Consider the following 27,590-nt stretch of genomic DNA (forward strand, 5'->3'; position numbering starts at 1 on the left):
TCATATAAATTTTAGTAATCAGGGAGCTAAGGTTAGTTAACTGGAAGATTTTTTTTATCTGGATATAGTAAATAGTCCTTGATTTTAGTCGGAATTTTTCACTCACGATTCAGACCTAGTTTTTGACTATTAGTTGGATTGGTTTGAAACCTGTTCCGGTGTTTGAGGTATTCTGTAACCTGAGCTTGCATGGGTGACACCAGACTGAAATTTTTCACGGGTGAATACCAAGGCGGTTTCCGTCCCGCACCGGCTCTGCACGCACTGCCTCAAAAGAGCGTGCGTCAACTCTCGCCTTGGCCTCGTAATTGAGATAACTTTAGGACCTTATAAGGCGACTACCTTTTCGGGAGGTGGATAGCGGCTCTGAGTGGAGAGTCTTATCACATGAACAGGAATGACAATACAAAATTACAAAAAAAAGAAACGAGTTAGAGATAGGTCGAGATGGATAGTCTCTTGGAGGGCACGCCATCACACAGAGCAATGAAACTGTCCCCGAAAAGGGTGATGGCAGAACCGAGAGAAAATGGCTTACTACTACTAGGGGTAAGCATGTGACGGTAGCTAGAAAGCTGACGTTACGTCGGTTGGCTGCCAAGATTTTGAACGCTACGGTGGCCTGAACACCGCACTCGGTAAGAATTGTTTCTCTCTCTCACTCTCCCTCACTCTTTGTTAGTATGGTAAATTATTACGAAGTAAAATTTTGGTTTGATACTGGGGAGGAGATCTCAATTGTTTTAGTTCCTAAAGGAAATTTAGTTGACCAAGTCTTCGCTCCGTAAAAAGGTGAAATATATTTTTAACCTATGAAGATTAAAAACATTTACCGCTTAGTGAGAGGAGTTAACTAAATAAGGAAATTTATACTGTCGTTGAAGATCTTTGCGTAGAACACCTGATGATCCCACGACTGAGTTTAAGGTAGCTACAACAATTCTTTGATCCGTGTAATAGTTTCGGAGATTCAGTCTTTGAGAATTTGTACGCTCGGCAATAGCTGGGCTAAGTGCACCGTTTTTAAACGAGTTTTTCTAGAAACTATGTTTTTGAAGTCGGTTGGCGAGATTTCTGAAGAGTCACTCAACCAATCCTTATTAAGTTTTACACAGGTCACAGCTACAATTCTTAAAAACTTGGACCAAGGTTTTTTTCGATTAAAGCTATTTGAAAAAAAATGTCGTTAAATTTTCACTGACATTTTCTTTTTCCTTCGTCCAAGTTCTAAGTTAAGTTTTTTTTCACTTTAGATGATCATGTTATTCCGCCAACGCGGGGTCACCGGAAAAGGCGCCGCAAGGTCCGAGTTTAAAATGTTTTTTTCCAAAAATTTCAGAAATTTTTTGTTAATAGTCTTAAATTCAAAATTAAATATTTTATTTTTTAATGATAAAAAATTTGTTGAAAAAAGGCTGTTTTTTTACCCTTGTAACCCTTATAGTCGTAGTCAACTGAATTTTCCATTTTTTCACTGATTTTGATTGTAATTTTGTATTTTATTTAGTTTAAAAAAACTAATTTTTGTGATAATAATCCAACATTGCCGCAAGGAATCTTCATTTTTAACCATAACCTATAAATTTGCTTTGTTGTTACATACAATAAAAGCTGTGAGTTCTGCATAGATCTCGGCTCATACATATACAATGTACTCTATGACATACAGTACAAATACAAATAGTATTTTTGGGTATAAGTAAAATATTTTTTTTTTGTTTTTTCCCTTTCGTTTTTTTCGGCTTTTTTACAGACAAACAATTTCGCTTACACATTTAAATACAGATCTACTACTCATATGTAACCAAGTGCTTACCTTGTTACTTACATACGTTTGCTTTGTTGTTGTTGTACGAGGTTTGTGCTGTACTGTGTTCATAGCATAGAAAATAAAGCTTAAGGATTAAAAGCAAGTGCATAAAAGTGGCTTTAAAAGTACTAAATATGAAAAATTAATATTGGCAGTTAAATAGAAAAAATTAGTAAAAAATTTAAAAATAGTTTGAAAGCATAAAATATAAAGGAGAAAAGTAATAAAAGCTAGAAAAAATGCTATAGAAATTGAAAATTAAGTAGTGGCAGCGAAGCTTATATGATAACAGCGCGGCGGCGCAGGCGTGCAATGCGAGCGGAAAAGAGTAGAGCAAATGGCGTAGGGCGTCCACACATTACGCTTACGATTTGCCTGAGACGCAGCCTTCCAAAGCGAGTTTGTAGTTACTACACTTGTACACATGTGGCATAGTTGTTATTATTGTTTTTGTGTTTATTTTTTTTTGGTACTCAGATTCGTAGTAGGACAGTTGGTAGCAAAATTAGTAGTAATAGAGAAAAGCAAGAGTGGTATTTGGTATTAGCATTAGCACAGTAGTTGTACGGCTGACGGGCGGCAGTAGTAGTGGTAGAGGTGGTGGTGGTAAGTAGTGACTTCAGTGGGGAAAATTTTGTAAATTTTTGAAATTGTTTCAGAATTCACTGCGAAAAGATAACTTTCGAATTGCGTTGATTAATATTATTGTTGTTTTTATTGTTAAAACAAATTGCTATTAATAGTATTATTACGTTTTTTTCATATAAGTATGTATTAATGCTAAATTATTATATATGTAATTGGCATAATTTTGGGTTGTTTTGATTATTATTAATTTTTGTATCTTTACAATTTTATTAAATTTGTTTAAACATTAAATTTTAATCAATATTTGGTTTTTGGTGGAGACACTGTTGGATTTTGGTGGCCTGCTTTGGTTACTACAGTTTTATTTATTTATTTTTGAATTAAAATTTTTTTATTAAATATTCATCTTTTGGGCATTCTACAATTCTTCAATTTCTACAGTTTCTACAGTTTCTATATTCAAACCTTCTTCGACGACTACTGTGCGCTCCTCGACGAATGTTTCCTCTGTTAATTTGGCATTTGGCATTGGTGGCGGTTTGCATTTGGTATTTGGCATTGGTGCGACAAGCGGCAAGCAAGCGGTTTTTGAAAGCAAATTTAAAAATAAAAAAAATAACAAAGAAAATTTGCATTTCCATTAAAGCTGTTTACAAGTCTTAACTCTAAAGCAAAACGATTTATTTTGCTTTTTAATATTTTTTTTTGGCTTTTTTAACACTCGCTTACCGTATTTTATATGTGTTATGGCCTCGTGACTCTCAATTATTTGCGACGTTTCAATTGTCCTCTAAATGTGCGTGTGTTAGAAGTGTTAGGCGGAAAAAGAAGATTTACACATTTATATACATAAATATATACAGATAATGCATTTTTATATTATTAAGTAAATAGTAGCAAGCATAAGTAATAATTTAAAAAAAATAAATTAATTTTTGCTTTTCCACGCTAAAATCTTCAATTCTCTCTTTTCATTGCAGAATTTCCTCATACCTGAGTTTAATATGGCTAAGCTATTTTTGAATGTCATATCCTATACCTTAAACTTTCGGTGAGTACTTAAAATTGCTATCTTTTCATACCTAACCTAACAATAATTTTATAATGAGTTATAAAACATATACAAATCGAAATATTAAGGAAAAACATTGATTTCGGCAACACCTTAGCTTTAGCCTTCACAAGTACATCCGCTACATATCATAGAAGGCTGTAAAAAGTTCGTTTTCTTGATTTGGATCGATTTTTTTTTGAGATTCTATCAATACCTTTGATAATATTTCGTGCCACATTTCATGAAGATACATTGTCAAGTAGAAAAGTTTTTCATACAAGGATAGTTTGATCGTTCAGTTTGTATGACAGCTATATGCTATAATGGCTTGATCTGAACAATTTTTTCGGAGATTGTAGCTGTGCTCTGGCGAATAATCTATGCCAAATTTCATGGAGATATCTTGTAGAGTAAAAAAGTTTTTCATACAAGGACTTGACTTTGAGCGATCAGTTCATAAGACAGTCATAAGCTAAAGTGGTTCGATCTGAACAATTTGTTCGGAGATTGTAACGTTGCTCTGGAAAATTATCCATGCAAAATTTCATGAAATCTTGTCAAGTAAAAAAGTTTTTCATACAAGGACTAAGTTTGATCAGGCAGTTTGTATGGCAGCTAAATGTTATAGTGGCCCGATCTAAACAATTTATTTGAAGATTGTAGTCTTGCTTTGGAGAATAATCCATACCAAATTTCATGAAAATATCTTGTCAAGCAAAAAAGGTTTTCATACAAGGACCTGAGTTTGATCGTTCAGTTTGTATGACAGCTATACGCTATAGTAGTTCGATCTGAAAAATTTCTTCGGAGATTGTGGCGTTGTCATAGGCAATTATCTATGAGAAATTTCGTTAAGATAGCTTAACAAATAAAAAAGGTTTTCATACAAGGACCTGAGTTTGATCGTTCAGTTTGTATGACAGCTATATGCTATAGTCTTCCGATATGAACAATTTGTTGGGAGATTGTGGCGTTATCTTGGAAAATAATGTGAATAAAGTGCCAATTTTCATGTATATATCTTTTCAAATAAAAAAAGTTTTTTTATTTTTATGGAAAACACTATGAAACCCAACTAAAAATCTCGTTAGTCGAAGATTCTATGCGAAAGTTACTAACTCTCCTAATATCTAAATCCATAAACTATATTAATAAAAACAAAAAGCAACAAAATTAAAAACAAACTCATGCAAAGCGTGGCAAACCTCTTTCGCGGATATCGTCCAGTCTTGCGATATAAAGTCTTCCCTTACAAAGCGCCTAATCACTGTCTCAATTGTTATTTCACACGTCTCGATCATGCGAATGAATGCCTTGAAGCCTACGGTGGCGGCCAGCACGGTCTCATCCTCGGTCGTCGATTCACCCAGTATTTGTGTGATCAACTCTTCGTGACCCTCGCGTTCGACCACTTGCACTAGCGCCGCTTGCGATTCAGCCTTTTGCAAGGAAATGAAAATATTCTGCTCATACATATAGATAATTTCATAGGTTGTGCAACCGTAGCGCAACAACAGTCCAATGCTGGCTAAATCACGCAACGCGGCCTCGCCGGTCGAACCAAAGGAGCTGGCATCGATAGTTTCGAGCAATTCATTGACCTCCTCGTGTTGCCGTATCACCAGCAGATCTTCAACTGTTATGATCTTCTGTGAGATCTTTTGACGTATCGTTTGTACGGTTTCGGTGATCTCAATTGTTTTGGTGGTCTTTGTTGTTGTTGTTGTGGTTGTTGTTATAGTTTTACTCTCCTGTTGTGTGGCCAACAATTCCGCGTCAGCGATTTTACGATCTTTCACTTCCATCACTTCGGAAACGCCACTCTCTTCGACCAATACCGAAACGGGTCGTTGTACCTTAACCACATTTACGGTAGTCTCCACGTCACTATCATCAGTGGGTACAATTGTTATTTCAGTTTTATGCAATTTTTGCTGTTGCTCACTGGACTTTTTGGCAGTCGATTTCTTCACAACTGTCTTCTTTTTACTCTTCACTTTCTGTTCGCTTTCGGTTTCGGTGATTGTTGTTGCCGCTGTGGCTAGATCGAATTTGCCACGCGACATGGTCATGCCGATCTCGTTGATCAATTTGCATGTATAGAAGCCGATATCCTCGTACGTGACATTGAGTATTTCTAAAGAGGCTATGGTCTCTTCGACGCGCAAGCGATATTTGTTAGATTCTCTAAGCTGTACATTGTTAAAATACCATTGTATATCTAATGCAATTAGAAAAGGTAAATATATTTGTTAGTGCCACTAATACTCGTACTAGCTGCCGGCATTCTATGTTATTTCCATATCTTCTATGCCCATTAATTGCATGTGGCAATACTGTACCTGGTTTGGGGTTTCCGGCAAATTGTATTTCGAATTTGGCAATTTCGCCGGTGGCTGCACGGCAATCACGCAATTCGTTTACTATCGATGGCGAGCATTTAGCGGCTACAAGCAAAGAGAATTGCAAGTTTCATAGTTTTTAGTTAAAGCTAAGCTAATGTACAGCGCTCACTTAAAACTAGAACGAAGAATTCGAGGAGAAGTGGTATATAGTAGGCGGAAAATAGTTCAGTTAGGTACTCAAATTCACCAGGATTGGGTTTATGGTTGTTGCTTTATAGTTACTTGAATTGTTTGTAATGTTTTTGAAAGAGGTTTTTAGAAGAATCTAAGAGTATTATCTAATACAAGACTAGAAACATGGTTGTTGCAACAGAAAACTTTTTATATCGATATCATGAATATAGTTATTCATCTTGACTGTTCTGGTTCTGGAATTGTCTTGTTAAAGTCTATTTTGTTCGACATCGAAAATGCTCAACATAAAATTTTGGTGTATGGCAAGATCTTTAGAGTTTATGGCGTCCTCGTTGTAACTCCTACTAAAAATAATTTTCACTTTTTAAGGAAACAAACTGAAGGTTTTGAATTTCATCCGTGATATCTAAGGTTCTATCTAAAGACCGGAGATTTTGTCCTATTTTTGAATTTAAAAGGTATTTATTGCTTATCTAACTGTACAATGTCTACGAAGTGTTACCATATTTAATTTTTAAAACATTGAAGATAATATCTGCACATATTCGTTTTATCTTTTTTATTCTTTTAGAAATAAAATCTGGTAGAGAAGGAAATTGAATTTTTTTCTTCCAGAAATAAAATGCAGAAATGAAGGTTACCTTAGAATTTGGTAGCTTAATTATAGATAATTAAGATAGAAAATAAACTAAGGGTGTTTCATTAGCTCGTACAAACTTTTTGTTTTAAAAAGTAATTCACATTCTTGAACTACTAGTAGGAGTTTTTGCGTCAAGAAATAGATAATGCTTTCGACAAAATGCAATTAAATGTGATTAACATTCTATGTGAAAAATAGCTTCATCGTATATTAATATTCTCGAAATAATATTCACTTTTTGGGATCGGATTTTTTTACTTAATTGAAGTAAGACTTTAAGTTTGTTCATAAAGTACGGGAACTATAGGATTTTGGATTATTGCCAGGTATTCCTTGTCATAAATAACATAGCTCTCTTGGAATTACGTTTGTTATCAAATCAGTACTTTATCGGCATAGAAAAATGAATTTTGGCGGTCTTCATTGAGTTACATTTTACGCGGAAACGTATTTTTTGAACAAATGTAGTATTGAAGTACTTTTACAGTGTTTGTTCTGAAACCGTTTTAGCAATCAAATGGCTGGAATGGTATTAAAATTTGTCTTTATTTCTCTTAGAATTCCGTTATTCTATCTGCATAAGAAAATGAATTTTTAAGGCCTTCATTGAGTTACATATTATTCGAAGATATATTTCTTGAATAAAACAAAGCAATGTTTAACGTAAGGACCAAATCAAAACAGTTATATTAGACAAAGTTTCAAGTTTGTGCAAAATCTGACAATTTTGTAATATGGGATTAATTTTTAGCGCCTTCATTGAGTTACATATTATTCGAAAACGTTCTTCTTGAATAAAGCAATACAATCTTGAACGTAAGGACCGAACCAATACAGTTGTTTTACACAAAGTTTCAAGTTGATGTAAGATCTGAGAATTTTGTAATATTAGATTACTTTCACTGTTCATACTAAAAGACCAAACTACGGCTTTAGCAGTAAAACTGCTGGAAAGGTATTGAAGTTTGCCTTTATTTGGAAAGAATTATTGATTTGGGACTATATTAAAAGTTTCATTTTCTCTACTGATGAAATAAGATTTAGGTATGTTCTCTTTAAGATCTAAGTTTTAGTAAGCCTGCCTAGTATTATGTATTTGTTTATATAATTTGTTTGACTAATTGTAAAGGCGTAAATCAGCAAAAGGTTTTCAAAATTATGCGTGCTGTGTTATTGTATTATTTGTCTCCTTTAAAAAAAAAACGTTATAAAAAGTTGTTGGTTTTTAGTTTTTAAATATCCTTATGTTCGAGGGTACTTACATGTGACGTGTGGCAAGTCTTCAGTGTTCTGTAAGTTTCTTTATGACTAAATTTTTATAAATATTTGTGAAAATGCTTGTCTGTTTTCAAAAAATATAGAATGGGGTTCATCTTTGTGTATGAGAATATATTGTATTTGTATGTAATTATGTGAAGTGAAGCAAAATAGATGCTGAAAACATAGTGACAATAACGGAACAATATGTATAACTGAAACACCGTAAAAGCTAGTGACTGTATGTAGTGTATTAGAGAGCGCTAAGTGATAAGTGGAGTTCAACAAATGTTTGGAATGGGATAAATACGGTTAAAAAAGAAAAATTTTCAAAAACTACTATTTTTTCAAATCTTCGCTTTTTATTTTTTTTTTTTAATTTTCAATTAATAATTAGTAGTTTATTAGTAAGGCAATTTAATTTTCTAAAATTTTTTTTTGTAATTTTGATAATTTTAATTTTTACCATTTGTACTGTTAAACCTTTTTTATTTTAATTTTATTTAATTAATTTTTTTTTAATCTTAAACTATTTTTTACTACTACTTTTTAAATTTTCGCTTTTTATTTTTTTTTTAATTTTCAATTAATAATTAATAGTTTTTTAGTAAGGCAATTAAATTTCTAATTCTGTTTTGTAATTTTGATATTTTTAATTTTTACCATTTGTACTGTTAAACCTTTTTTATTTTAATTTTATTTAATTAATTTTTTTTTAATCTTAAACTATTTTTTACTTTTAATTTTTTTAAATTTTTTTTTAATTTTAATTTAAAATTTTTTTAGTAGGATTTTCATGTATTTAACTTTTAAAAGTTGTTAGTCAATACTACTTGTTTAGTCTCGAATTCACGATGCCAATGTTGCTTTGATGAGCAGTGATTTAACTGTATGTATACTGTAAAAAAGATATGTAGGTACTTTCCAAAAATGTTTTTGTAATGCTAAAATGTAATCGAAAACTGTTTTATGGCGTATACTTTGTTTTGTGGGGGGCTGGGGGGTATTTGGCTAGTATAGACATATAATTTTCACTGTTTAGGATGGGGCTTGGGGGTAAGCTTTTATGGCTTTATGGTGCTAGCTTTTACGTTACACACACATAAAAAGCTTTATTTATACAAAAGGAAATACATACATACGTTTATTAGTATGTACTTGTATGTATGTATATATTGTTTTAATTGAATTTTAACGGTACTTGTCGCTTATAATTTTTTTCGAGTAAAGTACATGTTTTTGTTGCTTGTTTTTTGGACTTGGACAAGACAGTACAGTGTAAAAAAACAGATAGAAACACATAGAAAATAGCGACAGTGGGGAATTTTCAAATTTTTCATATAATTTTTTTTCGAAACAGGGAAGTATTAGGGTATTTGTTGATTTTTTATTGCTAATTGGTATGTTGAAGTAGATTAAAACACATATACACATATATTTATATAGAAAGGATAACAAAACACAGACAATATTTAGAGAAATTTACAAATTTTATACCAATTCACATGAAAATGGCATAAATTTGTAGTGACTTAAGTGAATGCCGCTTACCTTTAAGCGCCTTCTGCATTTCTTCCATATGCGTTACCCATTCCGGTTTGCGGTAGTCCTTAGTTCCAACGATGCCTAAATATATTTTTGATATTTTTATAGTAAAAAAATAGTAAAGTAAAGAAGTTAATTAGTACGATTGCCAGCGAGTAGCTGTAAGAACCTGTGTGTGTGTACTTTCTGTGAAAAGAAGTGTCTTCTAAGCATATGGTATATGTATTAAGATAGCTTATGGTAGTCTAGAAATATTTTATGGTAAATAACCTAAACTAAAAAATACTGTTAGGTGTTAAAATATGTAAATTAGTTAGTTTAAAAATACTATTTGGCATAAAAAATACTGTATAATATGTATTTTTTGTAAACAAAATACTTTTGAGGTTAGGAATTTATGTACAGTGGATTTTTGGGATAAGGATTTAATTTATAACGCTGCTAGCTGAAAATCAGAATTTTATATTAAACATACATAATGCAATTCTTATAATTGCTTTACCAATAAAAGTTTTCTACATAATACAAAGATGCTACGCCTTGCGTAAGTCCTACCTTCGACCGCAAAAAGCGCCGTTGTCACGGCTACACCCAATGGATTGTGCGCCTCAAAGCTAATGACGCCCACATCATCGGGATAGACGTGATTGATGACCAGCACTGAGGTGCCATCTTCGAAATTTTCGATTTGATATTCCTCGGAAGCGAATATCTCTTCGTCGTCGCGCAGCCATTTGACCTTGGGTTTTGGTTTACCAATAACTTTAACTTCCAATTTCGCTAGTTCACCCTCTTTGGGTTCGATTTTTTCAGGTAATTTCTTAATGATTTTCGGTGCTTGTTCGTCGATGGAAAGAGTCTGCAATGTGATTTAATAAAGAAATGGACGTAACTAAAAGTAACCTAAAACCCAGAACATTTGTTTGGAATATACCTTATCCAGGAGATCCTCTTCGGAGCCAGTGAGTCCAGTGATTTCAGAATCGGGGATATATTCAAATGCTATAAAAAGAAAGTTAGTTGTAAATATATATTTCATATTTGAATGCAGTTTTAATTGAAAAAACCGCTATTAGTGGTACTAAGTGAGAGTCACATAATAAAACAAGGCATTCAAAAAAACAAAGTAGAAAGAGAGCAGCAAACAAAACAAGTATCTTTATATACATTATATTACAAACCACTACACAACTCACAATAGTCTAAAGTTCCGAGGACTTTTACTCAAGAAATTACTAAAACCCAGTTTTGAGTCTTCGTCGACACTCGGTCTTCCTTAAAAACTATTTATGTCCTTCTAGAGTAAGGTTTAACAATTAAGGATTTTAATTTGGTCCCGATTCTCACAAGTTATTTAGGTCGTTGATGACCTTGCTACACTAATTGTGTGCCCTCTATAACTATTTCATACAATACCAGTCTCTATTGCTTCAACTATGACCCATATTTTGAAATATTACACAGATATTGTTTTTGTCACTTGTCACTTGTCATTGGATTATCGTCGTTTGGTCATCAAACCGTATCAGTAAACATTTTCTTTCCAAATTGGTACTATTTTTTATGTTCGAGTGAAGTATTGATCTCGATATGCCAATCACTGAAATCGTTGCGAAGGATGAATTTATCACATTATAATAAGTATTTGAGTGGCACGAAGCATTCAGTGAAGATCGTGAAGTCATGAAAAACTTTCTTCCTACGAGTCGTCTGCTTCTGTTAATGGCGATAACATCGAAAAAGTTAAAACAGTGCTTTAGAATCGTAGTATTTGCTTTAGAAAGACTTAAGAGGTCACAAAAGAGATGCTTGACAAGGTAGGTTAGGGTTTCACATTCATCAAACATAACATTACTGATGGCGAGACGTGGGTTTATGAATGTGACGTCGAAACTGTTCAACTATCTAGTAAATGGCGCTCCAAAAATGAGCCGAAACCAAAGAAATTAAAAGGCATTGAAGGCCGGTCATGTCAGCCGGAGCGCATAAGAAATGCACGAAAAAAGAAGTCATTTTGCAGGTGAGCCTATTTTATGACAGTCCGGGTCAAATTTGATCAGAAAGTAAAACAATATATTTTGCCTTCCATTTCACTAATCGTTCTTAAAATCTTTGGATATTTTGCAGGTGAGCTTATTTTTTTTGTCAGTCCGGGTCAAATTTGATCAGAGGATAAAATAGTATATTTTGCCTTCTAGTTTAATTATTCTTAAAGTCTCTGTGTATTTTGCAGTGGGGCCTATTTTTTGTTACTCCGGGTCAAATTTGATCACAGGTAAAACAATATATCTTGAATTCTACTTCGCTAATTATTCTTGATCATGATTAAAAGGAGTAAATTGAATGATGACTAAAAACTTTTCTTGCTCGAAACATTATTTCATAGTAAAATGTGTAATTATAAACCCCAAAGGAATTAAGAATTAAGAAAGATAATTTATTTTAATTCCCTAAATGAAAGAATATATACAAATAGTGTTATTTCTGGTTAAAAATTGTTTCAAAAAAGTTATGAGTTGTTTTCATAACTCCTAATACTAAATTCATGAATAATTGTAAGACAACAGAATTAGTATATAGAAAAAATATTAAGCGATTTCCAAAACTCTAAATTATTTATGTACACAAAAGAGAGAAAAAGATAGAGATAAGGAGAGGGTTAAAAGAAAATACAGTAGATAAACAGTTAGAGGAACGGAAAAGTGGGAGTAATGGCTCACTTCCGGGAAGTGCATGCTTTTAACCAACAGACAATAAACAAAACAAATAACAAAAACCAAGTTAAATAACGCTAAACAAAGAGAAACACACGGCAAGACATCAAACTTAGAACAAGAACAAGCAGAAGTTATATACGAGTGGGGTTGAAGGATTCTTTGTGAATGGGGTTGAGGTTTTGTTTTCTGTACTAAGTAGAATGCTTGTAATTTCTAATTGGTTTTAGTGTTGAATGAAGTGCTTTTGTGCATTTGCTGCTCTACCTTGTATATTAACAAATGTCGTTGTTAGCGCTTCGCCAATTTTATTGCTGGCCACACACTTGTATTCGCCATCATTTTCGGGGAATACTTCGGTTATTTGCAACTGACACAAGCCATCGGCATCCTGTGATATTAACGTCTCTTTGGTCTCCACAATTTTCTCCTCATTATGATACCATTCGACGCGCGGCGTCGGCTTGCCAACCACTTTGCAGGTGAGCAATAATGCCTCACCGTCCATTACCGTAATCGGCTCTAACAATTCTTCGACGAATCGTGGCGATTCGAATTCTTCCACACTCTCTTGTGGACTATCTTCCAGTAATTTAACGGTTGCAGTCGATGTAACTGAACCGCCAACATTCTCCGCACGACACGTGTACGGACCAACGTACTTACGCTCGAAGTTCTCGATCAGCAGTGTCGATTTGTTCGCCTGCGAAACTATACGACATTCGTTTGAGCTCTTGATCGGTTCAAGATTGACAAACCATTGGAATGACGACAGTGGTTCTGATGTGACAACAGCCTCCAATATGGCAACTTCATTTTCACCAAAGTATTTCGGTTGTAGCGGTTGAATGAAACGTGGTGGTATAATCTCTTTGTCGGGCGCTTGATCGGTAACCATTACCGAACCCGAAGATTTAGCCTCACCAACTGGATTCTTGGCACATACTTCATATTTACCACTACGTTTGCGATTCATATTGATTATTTTGATTGTGGTCGTCGTCTCGGTGGTTTCTATTGTGACGTCTTCATTGATCTGTATTTCACGTCCATTGCGCAGCCAAACGATTTCCGGCCGTGGCGTACCCTCATATTTGGCCTCGAACAACAAGGTACCACCGGTTGGTATAACTAGTGCACTTAGCGGGGTCACCTTAGGTGGTTTCAATACCTCCAGTGGTGCCTCTTCGACGCGGCTAAGTATGTTGGCATTGCCAATGGCACGTCCGAAATCGTTTTGCGCTTGCACGGAGTATGTGATCGCTTCATTCGGTGTCGGGTTTATGACCTCCAAAGCGACATCGCCCGTTTCTTCATTGTAGAAAGTCTGTACAGTTTCGCTGGGTATGACCTCTTCAGTGCCGCGATACCATTTCACTTGTGGCATTGGCTTGCCGACGACTTGACACGTAACAGTGACTCTCAACAATTCGGGTTCCTTCTCTTCGGTGAACTCGATTTTGAGCGGTTTTGTGAATTGTGGTGCAATGCCTTGTTCTTTTTCTAGAGTTTTGAATATTTCAAGAGCAGGTAAATTATGTTTTAATTACAAATATATTGAGTGTATTGTACATAGAGTACTGTAAAAGTGTGTTGTTGTGCGTATATAAATTATGGGGACACATACAATAGATAGATATACAAATTTGTACATAAGAATTATTAGATGGGCTTACAGTATAGAGTTACAATACATATGTATATGGTAAAGAAAGAAAAAGTACTCAAAAGCCACTGCAAACAGTTACATATAATCCCATAAGTCATACGGAAAAATATCTCAAGCTCGTACCATTCCCTAAATTCGCACTTCCCCACACGTAGACCCCGTACTCACCCAAAAAGATGTTGGCACGACTCGTTGCTACGCCGGCTTCGTTGCGCGCCTCGCAAGTGTATACGCCCACATCGCTGGGCGTGACCTTAGCTATTTTTAATTTGGCTACATCTTCCATTACCGTAATTTCGTATTTCTCCGAAGCGAATAAGAGCGCATCGTTGAAATACCAGCTGATTTCGGGGAATGGTGTGCCCTCAATCTTACACTCCAGCTCTGTGGGCTCTTCGGGTGTGCACATGACTGGCCGTAACTTTTCGGTAATACGTGGCGGTTTGATTTCCTTCTTCTTCTTGCGCACCAATTTACGCTCTTGCCGTTGCACTTCGGATGTTGTGGTCTCTTCCTTTTGTGGCACGTTTTGATCTTCGATCAATTCTTCGTCGGGCAACATATCGATACCCTCTTGTATGCGTTTTTGTGTGATTAGCTCAAGCTCGGGTAACGGTTGACTGTCGTCCAGGATGATACGTCGCGTTTCTTTCTTGACAATATTAGATGTAATTTTCATGTCAATACCGCGTCGCACATCATCAACATCGAGCTCGATCAATTGCTCTGTAGTTATGAATTGTGGTCGGTTGTCTTCAGTCTTTTTAAGTGTAATTGTCTTTTGTGAGACTTCTTGTGAAGTTTCTTGCGTTATGATCTCTTCAGCTTCAAGATCCACAATTTCGGCTTCAAGTAACTGTGGTTGATCTTCGAAAGATGCATCCTTTAGTCGCTTTGTGCGTTTCTTATGTGCCTTTTGTTTTGTGGTGATTACATCTTCTGTTGGCACAACCTCCTCTTCGGGTAAGACCTCTTCGGAGACGGCAACTTCTTTGATTTCGTCAATCGGTATTTCATCGACTTGATCTTCTTCGGTGATTGGTTCATTGAATGGTTCAGCGATTTCTTCAGTAATTTCATCAACTGATGGTGTTGCCTTTTGTAATTTCGGTTTCTTCTTCTTTTCTTTCTTTGGCTTCTCCTTTTGTGGCTTGGTCTCATCTTCGACGGGTATGGGAGTGATTTCAAGTTCTTCCTCCTCGGGTTGTGGTCGTTCTTCGGGCGCCAATTTAGGTGCTGGTACTTCTTTAATTGGTTGCACTGGTTCTTCTTTCGGTTTTTGTGGTATTGGCTTGAGTTTGACTTCCTCTGGTTGTTCTTCGGCTAGTGGTCTTCTCTTACCTGTAGGCAATTGTTTTTCTTCAATGGGTTCTTCGACAGGCTTCTTCTTTTCGCCACGCTTCCAAGGCACTTGCGGTTGTGGTTCCTCCACAATAGGTTCCTTTTCAATATCATAATGCTCAGCTTCTTCAAGTTGCACTGGCTCTGCATCTGGTATTTCTGGCAATTCCTCTGTCTTTGGCTTTTTAACGCGCTTTGTCTTTTTCTTTTCTTCAACTATGATTTCTTCTGCTTGTTTCTCGACATGCTGCAACACTACTTCTTCAAGCTGTTGCTCTTCTGGCGCCTGTTGGGGACGTCTTACAGGCTTAAGTTTTACCTCCTCGATGGTTTGTTCTTCAGGTAAAGGCTTTTTAACTTTTCTTATTGGTTTCAGTGAAACTTCTTCCACCTTTTCTTCTACTGGTACTGGTTTAGCTATCGGCTTGGGTTGTGGTACAATCTCTGTTGTTTGTACAACTTCTTCGATTGGTTGCTCTTCTGTTTCTGGAGCAGGTTCTACAATTTCCTCTTCTTCCTCTTCTACTTCTTCGGTAGGTTGTTCGTCTTCCTCCTCCTCGTCTTGCTCAGCTGTCTTTTTCTTGGGCTTCTTCTTCTTGATGCGTTTCTTCGTGACTTCTTCGATGACCTCGACGACGACTTTTTCAGGAACCTCTTCATGAGTTTCCACCTCTGTGGGCTGCTGCAGATCTTCAGAAACTACATGTTTCTTAAATGGTTTGAGTGTGACTTCTTCTGGTTTTTCTTGCTCTGGTTTCGGCAACTGTTTGCGTGGTACCGGTTTAAGTGTCACCTTTTCTACTTGTTCAGGCTCTTGTGGTTTGATCTCTTTACGTTTAATCGGTACCTTTTCTTCTGGCACTGGTTCTTCTGGCACCGGTTCTTCTGGCTGTGTTTCTTCTTCTTCTTCCTCAGGCTGAATTTCTTCAACATCGTCGGCAGTTTTCTCCTTCTTAGGTTTCTTCACCTTTTTGACTTTAGGCTTCTTTTCTTCAACGGTTTCTTCTACAATACTGACATCTTCAACAACTTCTTCTGGAGTTTCCGTAACTTCAATTTCTTCTGGCTTCACTTTTGGTTTCTTGACTTTCTTTGTTTTGACTTTCTCCACAATTTCTGTTGTCTCTTCTATCGTTTTGTCTTCGTCAATTATTGGTTGCGTCTCTTCGGGCACTTCTTCAATAACTTCTTCTTCTTCAACCGTTGGTGCTACGTCTTCAGTTTGTACTATCTCAGTCACGCTTGGGCGTTTCTTAATTTTCTTGACCTTCTTTTTCTCAACTACTTCTTGTTCTTGTACTTCTTCTTTCTGCGTTTCGACAATTTCAACTTCTTCGGCCTTTGGTTTTTTCTTACCACGTTCCCACAGTACAGGTTTCTCTTCTGGTTGCTCTGGTTTGGGCTCCTCGATTACATCAACCACTTCTTCTTGTGTTTGTGGTACGGGAATGTCTTCTACCTTCTCTTCTGTGTGCTTAATAGGCTTCTTTTTCTTACCACGTTCCCACATAACAGGTTGCGGTTGTTCTTCAACTTGAGCTGTCTCTTCGGTTATTTCATCTACAGCTTCTTCGTATGCTTTCGTTGGTTCTTGTGGCTTTTCTTCAACGACTTGTGTTGGCTGTGGACGTCTAGTTGGTTTTAATTGTACTTCTTCCGCCTTTGGCGTTTCCTTGGGTTTCTGTCTTGGTGTAGGTTTGAGCACCACTTGTTCCATTTTTTCTGGCTCTTGTGGAATAATTTTACGTGCAGCCTTCTTTTTAGTTTCCTCAATGACGGTCACTTCTTCCGAAATGTGTTCTTCTACCTTTTGTTCAACCTCTTCCACCTTTTCCTCTACAGGTTTGATAGGTTTCTTCTTACCACGCTCCCATAAGACCGGTTGTTGCTCTGGTTGCTGTGGTTTCGGTTCTTCAGGAAGTTCATCAACTGCTTCTTCGTATGTTTTCGTTGGTTGCTGTTGATCTTCTTCCGTAGCGTGTGTTGGTTGTGGTCGCTTGGCGGGTTTAAGTTGCACTTCCTCAGCTTTGGGTGCATCTCTTGGTTTTTGTCGCGGTGTTGGCTTAAGCACCACTTGTTCCATCTTTTCTTCTGGCTCTTTTGGTATAACCTTACGTGTAACTTTCTTAACCTCTTCCACCACAGTTTGTTGCCCAATAGTTTGCTCTTGTTGTTCAACTTGCTCTACCACTGCTGGTTGCACGGTAGGTTTCTTCTTGCCGCGTTCCCACAATACAGGTTGAGGCTGTTCTGGGATCTGTGATACAGATTGCTCTGGAAGTTCATCCACAGCCTCTTCATAAGTTTTCAGTGGTTGTTCAGCAATTACCTCCTCAACCTTAGTGGGTTTCTTCTTTCCACGTTCCCACAGTACTGGTTCGGGTGCAACCGGCTGTTGCGGAACTACCTCTTCCTCAAGTGTATCCACAGCTTCCTCGTATGCTTTCGTCGGTTGTTCTTCCACAACATGTGTCATTTGCGTGCGTTTCAAGGTTTGTGAGTGCACTTCTTCAGTCTTTTGTGCTATCTTCGGACGCGGGCGTGGTGTGGGCTTGAGTAAAACTTGCTCCATTTTCTGTTCAGGCTCCCGTGGCGCAATTGCTTTACGTACGCTGGTCTTCTTGGTTTCTTCAACAAATTCTCTTTGTTCCATTATTTGTTGCTGTTCCACGAATTGTTGTTGTACTACTTCAGTGGCTTGTTGTATTTCAGTGATTTGCTGTTGTTGTGTTGTCGTTTTCTTTCTACCACGTTCCCACATAACGGGCGTAGGTTGTTCGGCTGGTTTTACTGGCACCGGCTCCTCAGGCAGCACATCCACTGCTTCCTCATAAGTCTTAGGTTGCTCAGGTTGTTGCTGAGTGGGTTGTGGTGCTTGAGATTGTGCCTGTTGAGGTTGTGGCTTCTTCCTACCACGATCCCACAGGGTCGGTTGCGGCTGTGTAAATTGCTGTTCCTCCGTATCTTGTCGTTGTTGTAATGACAACCTCGTGGAATCCTCAGTTTGTTGGAATTCTTGCACTTGACGCTGTTGACGCCATTCTACAGCCTTATCCTCTTGTGTACGCTTCATCATTTGCAGATGTTCATACTCTTCGATGCTCATCATCTTTGAATCCTCGACGGTGGTGTATTTTTGTTGTTGCAAGCTTTGCTCGAACTTTTCCTGGGTCGTAACACCAGTCTTCAATATTGAAGTATCCTCCATCGAGGTGAGTGGCTGCAATGCGGGTACTTTACGTCCTTGGCGCCAGTTTACAGCTTGCTGCTGTTGAATGATGCGTTGTGCTTCCAGTTTCTCACGTTCAGCAACACTCAGCAAGTTAATGTCTTCACTTATGACATACTGTTGTTTGTGTACCTCATTGACATCTTCATACTGTTGCAATTGCTCTTTGCGTACCACCTTCTGTATTGAGCCCTTAGAGCTCTCATCGACCATCATTGAGACAGTGCTTTGAGTTGTCTCACTTATTTCCTGTGTAGTTGCGGTCTGTGTTGGCAGTGGGCGCAATTCTACTTCTTCAATTTTGAACTTCTCAATTTGATTAGTGACACGTTGTACACTCTTCAAATGTTGACGCATCTCCTTCCATGGTATGGCATCTTCCTTTTGATGTTTCGTTATCAACTTCTCGATTTGTTCCGTCATCTCGTTGATTTCAATGCTCTCCATGCTACGCAGTCGCTGTATCTCTTTGGTACGTTCAATTTGTTCTTGTTGTTCTTGTGCCTGTTGTGGTACTTTTTGATCTGTCACTATTGGCTGTTCGAGTGGTCGCAGATACACTTCATCCAAATCGAATTTGTCTAATTGTTTTTGCACACTTTCGACATGTTTCAATTTATCACGCATTACAATCCATGGAATGGCTTCCTTTTCAGTCTTACCAGCGATGATTTGATCGAGCGTTGCCCCGATACCCATCAAACCCTGATTACGTTGTTCCTTAATGGATTTGAGTTCAACCTTAGCGGCTTCCATTTTTGGAATGACTTTCTTTTCGATTGGTGTCGGTTTCAGACTTATCGTTTCCTCTTTCCATGATTTAATTGGTTCCGGTTTGTAACCGGGGAAGAAGGGTTGCTTATCTAGCGAACGACCACGTCGTGGTCGGGATGATTTACGCCATGGTACTATATTTGATTGTGGCTGCAATGATTTACTGCGTGGTTTCTTCGTACGTGGACGCCCCTGATGTGGTGCTTGCCCATTGATAGCCAAATATTGGCCATACTGTGGTGCGCCGGGCTGCTGGGCGTGTGGCGACTCAGGTGAGCTGTCTTCTTTGCCTGAGGATGAGGTCTCATCTTCAACGGAATCAATTGGCCGTAACTGGAAAGCCGAAATGCGTCGCTCTAAAAATATTACAATGGATTAATAAAACGCGTTGCAAAATGGATTCAGTTTATAATTGTTTAAATAAGCTTGTGGTCGAAGCAAGTCCATGTCTATCGTCTAAAAATTTCATTTATTGCGCTGATTTAAGAGCGAAAGCATTGTAGAAAGCTGAATGCAAAGCGGCTGGTTTTCTAGTTCAGCAGGAAGTGAGTACATACCAGTTTTTGTGATTTCGTTCCATCTTGTTTATACGTGAGGGTTTTTAGATATTCGTATTATAAGATTTGTGTTCAAGTTTAGAATTTTAGAATCGATATATAGAGATTCCTAGAATTAAGATTTATGGTCGCTGTAGCTGTACTGGTTTGAGTGCTAGATTAATACTCGAAGTATCACGGGTTCAAAGTCTAATAGCAAGCCCTAAATGCAATACTTGAATGAGTTTATTAAAATATTTATTCATTAGGCATCCGAATTGAACCCGTATGTTTCCGTTAATTGCATTCCAACACGAAAACTACCTTACATAAAGACTTCTGCGAAATCTCAAGTCGAGAATCGCAGTCGATTTCTGCATATGAGGTTAGGCAAAGGACTATGTAGAGAAAATTTTTATATTAAGAATGCTTCCACGTAATAACAATTCTACAATATTTATCATTAACGTATACTAATGACGTGGACCTTCTGAAGCGGTCGCTTCGAACTGTTTTTCGGTACTTGGGACTCCAGGCAATTACTGAAATTGAAAGTAATTTAGTATATCAGCTATAAAAAACAAAAAAACTTTCAATCTAAATGCAGGAAATATCAAAAAAATATACTACAGGCTTTGAGTTTCTTAGAGGGATAACTGTAAATCAGAATTCTAATATGAAGTTCATAAAAATTTAAATGTTGAGCAGAATATTGCTCTTTAGAACTTTACTCCCATCACTTTAGCACTATCTTTATTATACACATTTACTTATATTTTATATTAATGGCATATTAATTAAAGCCTCATTTTACATGCCTGTAAACAATTCCGCCACCTACACACTTTCCATTGAGTTCAGTGATCGTTTATTAAGTGGCGAAGGCTGTTTAGTGCCCTCTTAATATTGAAGCCACAAATTTCTTTAGAAATACATAAATATGTATAATTATATACCACAATATAAAAAAAATATAGTATATAAAAATGTATATATACTACTTAAATCCCCCGCGTCATTTTATTGAATGGGCGTATTAAAGGTATTTTAAAAACTATAAATATTCATTCTGACAAGTTTTATCCAATTTATAGCCGCATTTATATTCGGAAGATTATTAATGGATATTTTGCTTTTAATTTTCTTCCTATTTTAAAATTATTTTTAAAATGTATATTTTTGTTCGGCAATTTACTTTCCATGACTAAACGCTTAAGAATGTATATTTCTTAAGTATAAACAAAAACACTTTGGGTTCTCTAACTATAAGATATAGAAGCTGAACTTCAGTTTGATAGTTTTGAGTTAGTTATTGAGATAGACATTGTTAGTCCATTTTTAGGTATGTACAAATTAATGTTTGACGATTTGTATTCAAACTATTAAAAATTATTCATTTAAAGAATTCGTGATATATAGTACTATATCTTTCACATAGCGTCTATTAACTACTTCAACATAAGACTTTATACACCAAACCTTTACAAGTTACTTCAAAAGTCACAGTAACTTATATTGCATTATGCCAAAAATTTGATAGCACAATGGGCTTATTGATAGCGAAGTGTGACCTCTTGCGATCAATCGTTCCTGGCTTTTGCTCTTCTACCAAGCTACCAAACACTTTTAACCAAATTGAAAAAGTTCGGAACCTTTCATGATTCCTATCGAATCTTTAGTTTTCAACGAAATCGATATTTAATAAGTATGATCTACTCCCAAAAGAACTCAACTTATTTTAATTGATGTAGCTTTTTTTCTAGTTTGATGCATATATGGTACATATCTAACTTCTTAATTTTGTAAAATATTGTATAAATATGTCCGAGAATTTACTTCATCTTCCATATAAGTATCTGCTATGAAACTACCTGTTATACTGTGTCCAAAAGTAGTTCTAATTGGACAATTAAGAGAATATCGGTAACTCAACAGCTTATTGTCTTCATGTGCCACACAATGGAGCAATAAACTAATTGAATCAATTAACCAATTTAGTCAATTAACCAATTGAGTCAATTAAGTAATTGAGTCTATTAACTAATTGAGTCAATTAACAAATTTAGTCAATTAACCAATTGTCAACAAAGGTTTGATATTATTACTTTGGCAAGTTGAACTTTTCTTTCAAATGTATACACTGAAACAGATCAATGTTTACCCTTTGAGTAATATTCTAGTCTAGAGGTATTAATTTCAGGTAATTTTTGAAGACTCGTATTTTCAACGCGTTTAAAATTTTAGTTTCAGTTTGGATGCCGATTTGGGTCCTCTTGTAGACATATTCTTGAATAGTTAAGTTAGGTTAGGTGAATAATTAAATTTTGAAAATACGAAAAAAGAAAATCGTTTGTTTATTCCAGACTTAATACCTTCTTAAGTTGAACAAATCTGTTGAAATAAATGGTCTATATTGAATTTTTTTTAACAAACCAAATCCAAACTCTTTCTATCAAAACAAGTTATTTAAGCTTAATTGAGTACATTTAGTCAATTAACTAATTGATTGTTTGGTTTTATTAACGTTTTTGAAAGTTTCTATATATTAGAGTTGTGTGCTTTATAGATGACCTTCAATCTCCATATTAAAAAAAAACGAAAAACCTATAAAAACAACAAATCGGTCTAAACACTTTTTATCGGCAGACTCAATCAAGTTTGATCGAAGTCGTCTGAATAAATTTAAAGATTTGGACCCTATTTATTTATCAAAGTCGAGACGTGAGTTTATGAATTTCGAAACAGTTTAACAATATACTGAAGAGCGCACAAAAAATTATCCGAAAAACTCAAAATTTGCAGGCACTCAAGACCATCTCAGCCGAAGCTTATAAAAGAAGTTCTGAGAATTGGATTAAGCGTTGGCATGCTTATTTCGGCGCAAGTGTATATTTTGAAGGCAATAATAATGAATTGCGTGCAAATGTAATTGACAGTTCGGGTCAAATTTGATCAGATGGTATATAACATTTTCTTCCCTCGCCAAAAAAAAAAAAATCAAAACTTTTTTAATAAAACAGAGTTATTGCGTTTTTGATCTCAACGAGCTGTGAATATTTATCAAATTTGTTAATGTACATATATATGTATGTATGTATGTATACATATTTGTAGTTCTATAGCATCATAAGATAATGTGAGAATTCACCGTCCATTTTTCGCATAGTTTAAGGTGAAAACTTTTCAGCGCTAATTAAATTAATAATTTCTAAAAATTCTCTACTTTGAGCTGCCCACCACTTAAGTGTGTGCGTGTGTGTTCGCATTGATTAACACATTTTTATTTATATACGCTCGTATAAATGTATAAATTTAACACTTAATTTGATTTAATTTTGTTTATTAATAATAATTGTATAGAGAAATATGTGTATATACAGATGTTTATAATATATAAAATATATTTTCTCTTTGCATATGCATATATTTTTATATTAATATTTGCACACGCCTGTGACTTCATCACACACAACTGTTTGTATGTGGAAAAATCTATATTGTCTGCCCGTAAGCAAGCATAAAGTAAGTTTATACATATGTAGTTTTATAAAATACATAAAGAAGGTACCTGCACGGGTGCAAAAATAGCAACGTGACTCTCATCATTTGCTTACTTTTTTGTTTTCTTTTATTATTAAAAAGCAGCATTTCAAAAAATCGTTTTATGCAGATTTTTATGTAAATATGTATATATATTAGGGTATCCGTTATTCTGCAAGTTGATCCAAGAGATCCAACGTAAACAAACTCTTTATTTTCAATTCAAACCCCGTCTAGAATATTTTACTTTTTTTATATATATTATTTACGTTTATATTATTTTACATGGAATTTTTTTTAACTTTTGCAATAAAATTTTAATCTTCAATTTTCAAATTTTTCGTCCTACAAAGAAGGTTTCGATATTTTTTTTCGTAAAAATATTCAAGTAAAAGTTATACGCTGTTAAATTTATGTATTAAATATGAGTACCTACAGTATTCCTACAGTACACCATGTCGTATGAGTAACATAGAATTTACATATTTTTTATCTTTTGTAATAAATTTGTAATCTCCAAAGCAAGTAAATTTTTCGCCCTAAACAGAAGTTAATTTGTTTTCTATAAAAAGTATTCTTGTAAGAGTTATAAGCAGTTAAAGTTATATATTCCTAAAGTACACCATGTCGTATGAGTAACCCTGAATATATAAATCACTTGCATGAAAGCTCAGCACAACTGATGTATAACTTTAACTGCGTATAGTTTCTAAATGAGCAGTTTTATGGAGAAAATGATTAAGACCTTTTTTGTAGAATGGAAAATTTTGTACTCAAATATCATTTACTCAAGTTTCTAGGTTTACTTGTTTAAGGCGAATCATCAAAAAATCCCATGTTATATACTTACATGGAAAGTTAAATATATATTACGCACGATTTAAATTGAAAATAAAGAGCTCATTTACGTTGAATTGCTTGCTTTAAAAAAAACTGAAATTTCAGTTGACATTTGTGGACATCCTAATGCGTATACATATATATTTATTGTATTTTGTACAGTCATCCCAGGTGAGACATTAGTACTTGTACTAAAATTAACTATGAGACATAATTATTGCTTTTGCAAAGATATTTGTTGGTGCGTGTCATATTTAGCTATATATTTTATGTGTATAATGTATAATTTTTATGAGCGAATCATAGTTAGCCATGTGTATATACATATGTATGTTTATAAATTTGAATTTTTTTCATAGAAACTATACACTCATCATCACAGGTGGTCAATATAGCAAATGCATATGGTGTGATTTGAAATTATAATATAATATATATTTATATATATATATACATATACATATATACATGCACACACATATATCTCTCTCAAGTTTTGCACGCTTATAATTATTTGTCTGATTTATAAACATATTTATGCATTTTTCAAATATTTTTTCGAGTACAAATACATATATGTATGTATATATACACCCCTATAAATTAATGTATAGATATATATTTTTATACATATGTAGACATATATACATTTTTCTATGATTTGTTGGCAACAGCTAATTATTCCTAAGTGCATTGCATATTTCATCTTTCATGGCCCTTGATTGCGGATTTTTGCGCGAAAATTATGAATTTGGCATGTAATTTTTTCCTTTTTTCTGTGCAAAAATATGTAAACATTGATATGTTATTAAGCGTATTTACATTCAAGTTCATTTTGTTTGATAGTTGATCTTCACACTACTAAATTTTTGTATGAAGGCGAAATAAATCTTAATAATGCTGCTTTCAAGCGCTTTTGAGGTGCAAAATTCATGGTCTAAAACTTAGCTGATTTAACCTTAAACAATTTTTATTTAATTAAATGTGTCAGGTGAGCAGCATATATACCTATAGACAGACGTTTTCAGATATAAATTTCTAGTGTGGATTTGTAGACACACGCCTTGATGGATGTATGTTCTTTTGTAGCTTTTCATCAGCATGCGCTTAAGTATATAATTTTGTATACAGACAGAAAAATATTATATTGAAAATAGTAAAATTGACTGAATAATATGACTTTTTATAAATATACATTTTTGAAATTTTTGTATATTATAAATTTTATAATTTTTTGAATGAATATATTAAAAGGTCGAAAAAGTCTTTTCGTATTTTGTCAATAGATGTCATTGCAGTCGTATATCTCTTGTGTTACCAATCACATTGTGTCATACCATATAGTGTTGGAAAGGTGAGATTTTAAGCTTCATTTAATCTAAAAAATTAGATTCGGGGAAGTTAAAAAAATGTTACAGCTGTTTAATAATGAAGAAAATAGCTACATTTTGAAGATTTTTGTAAAAAAAAGTAAGAATGCCACAAGCCACCAATGAAATTTGTGAAGTTTACGGAGACGATGCTGTGTCAGTTCGTGTAGCACAACAGTGGTTTGCTTGCTTCCGCTCTGGAAAATTCGATTTGAAATATTTACTCATGTCTCTAGCGGAAAAATGGCAAAAAGTGGTCAACCAAAATGTTACTTTTTTGCTGATTATTGTTCATTATAAATATAAAAAAATGTTGAAGTTTGATTAGAAATACGAAAGTACTTTTTCGACTAACCAATATGAGTATAAAATTTCCAAATTTTTTAACTAAATTTCGTAAAAATAAATGAAAGAGGTTTTGTTTGCGTCTCTTACATAAATATGCAACTCTACTAGCGGCGATTTTCGACTACTTTTCGAAAAAGAAATCTATGCAGCAGTTTATAGATTTTTCAGAAACCTTTTTCATTTCAGCAATACGTTCAGCGATTGTTTATCGTGGTATTGCATTAACCGACTTGCTACCCACTACTAAAAAAGCACCAAACGAATTACTAACCATTACTAAAAAGCACTAACCGAATTGCTAACCACTGCTAAAAATATGCTTGCATATTGAAAAAAATGCAAACAAAACTCAAAATTTTACTTTTTTTTATATAATTTTTCATCTTCTTTCCCAATACTATATTTTCCATCCCACTGAGAGTACCAACATATACAAATTTCTGCTCAGCTCATTTACTGTAATTGTTCGGAACGCCTGAAAAATTCTTTACACCACAGAAATCACTTCTGTAATGCAATTTCGTAGGCTAAACAAACAAATGCTTACTTAATTCATCGCACGCCCCATGAAGAAATCACCCATCTTGGTGCAACATTGTTGCTCTGTTGCGCTGTTGCAACAGCTATGTGGTATGTGTTAATCTCTGCATTTTTAATCTACAAATTACCCTAAACTTTGCTGCTCGAAAGATATTCAGTTGAGCATTTCCTGCTCAAAATATTAGCAGCGCAATGTTAGCTTCATGAACTGCTGTTTCCTTGCCTAAATTTTAAAAATAATTCATTGACCCCATTTGCGGCTTGAAATATTGCCCGTTGCTACAGCATGCAATCGGGTATTAACATACTCACTAAGTACCATGTAGGCAAAAAATGGTTTTGTAATTTGTTCCCTTTAGGAAAATATTTAATGTATATTTAAATATTTTAAGCGAAAATTAAGACCTGTAGGAAATATTTATGGTTGAAATTTTAGTAGTTTTGTGGTAAAATCGAAAGACTTAGAATTTTGATGAGTTTGAAAGTAAAAATTTAGATGCAAGACTCCACTTTTTCTATTTAGAAATTTTTTGTAAAATACCTTTTAGCTATAAAACGATGAAAAATCAATAATTTTAGTTCAATGTTCACCTGAGAAGTAGACAGGTAGATAGATAGTTAAATTGAGGTTTTGCACTGCGACCTACGGTCTCTTGTGGCCTCCCCTATGATCATATTTGATCACTAAGTTCAAGCATCTTGAATAATTCCAAGAGCCTGCCGGGCGCGAATGTGGTGATCTGATGCCTGTATACATAGATGTATCCTAAAGCTTTGAGTCTGCTTCGGCAAATTTCTGGGTAATCCATAATATGGTGTTGTGTGGTTTCATGATGTCCCAGAACCGACAGTTTGCGAAAGAGACTATGCCCATGTTGGCCAAGCGCGTCCTGAGCCTGCAGTGCCCTGTATAGAGCGCGACAAGGAGGCGGAATTTGTCTCTGGGGAGTTTGATCATTTTCTTAAACCCTGTGAGGTTGTACCCGCCAGAAGCAGCTTAGAATGTCGCATTCCTTTAGTGCCGATTGACTATCGCTAAGTATAGCGATATGCTGGTTGCGATAGTTGCGGTGGAGATTGAGTTTTGCAGACTGTTTTGTGTGATTTATAGCAAAGATTTCTGCTTGAAAGATGCTCGGAAGCCTGCCTAAAAAGTAACTAAATATTTAACATTTTGTTTCTCTAACAAATTTTTCCAAAAATCCATCAACTTTTTAGAAACACTTTGGAAATATTGAGACTTTTTCTTCATTAA

At 35.0% G+C, this 27,590-nt stretch overlaps 1 protein-coding gene across 7 annotated transcripts in view; it reads right to left on the reverse strand.

The window, feature by feature from the left end:
- LOC120778786 (titin) overlaps positions 1-27,590 on the reverse strand; it is a 107,084-nt gene that overhangs the window by 40,477 nt on the left and 39,017 nt on the right. For 4 of the 7 annotated variants that reach the window (XM_040110777.1, XM_040110776.1, XM_040110774.1 and 1 more), the window contains exons 15-19: positions 13,986-19,517; positions 12,416-13,651; positions 10,369-10,436; positions 9,990-10,293; positions 9,441-9,515 (exon numbers count right to left, since the gene is read on the reverse strand). In XM_040110777.1, the coding sequence (XP_039966711.1) occupies positions 9,441-9,515; positions 9,990-10,293; positions 10,369-10,436; positions 12,416-13,651; positions 13,986-19,517 (7,215 nt within the window). Of the gene's footprint in view, positions 1-2,667; positions 2,906-3,127; positions 3,189-4,657; positions 5,674-5,794; positions 5,900-9,440; positions 9,516-9,989; positions 10,294-10,368; positions 10,437-12,415; positions 13,652-13,985; positions 19,518-27,590 lie in introns of those variants that run through there. The other 3 variants (XM_040110778.1, XM_040110779.1, XM_040110781.1) reach the window with 3 other exon arrangements.

The sequence above is a fragment of the Bactrocera tryoni genome, chromosome 5 (genome assembly GCF_016617805.1).
Source record: "Bactrocera tryoni isolate S06 chromosome 5, CSIRO_BtryS06_freeze2, whole genome shotgun sequence".
Classification (NCBI taxonomy): Eukaryota; Metazoa; Arthropoda; class Insecta; order Diptera; family Tephritidae; genus Bactrocera; species Bactrocera tryoni.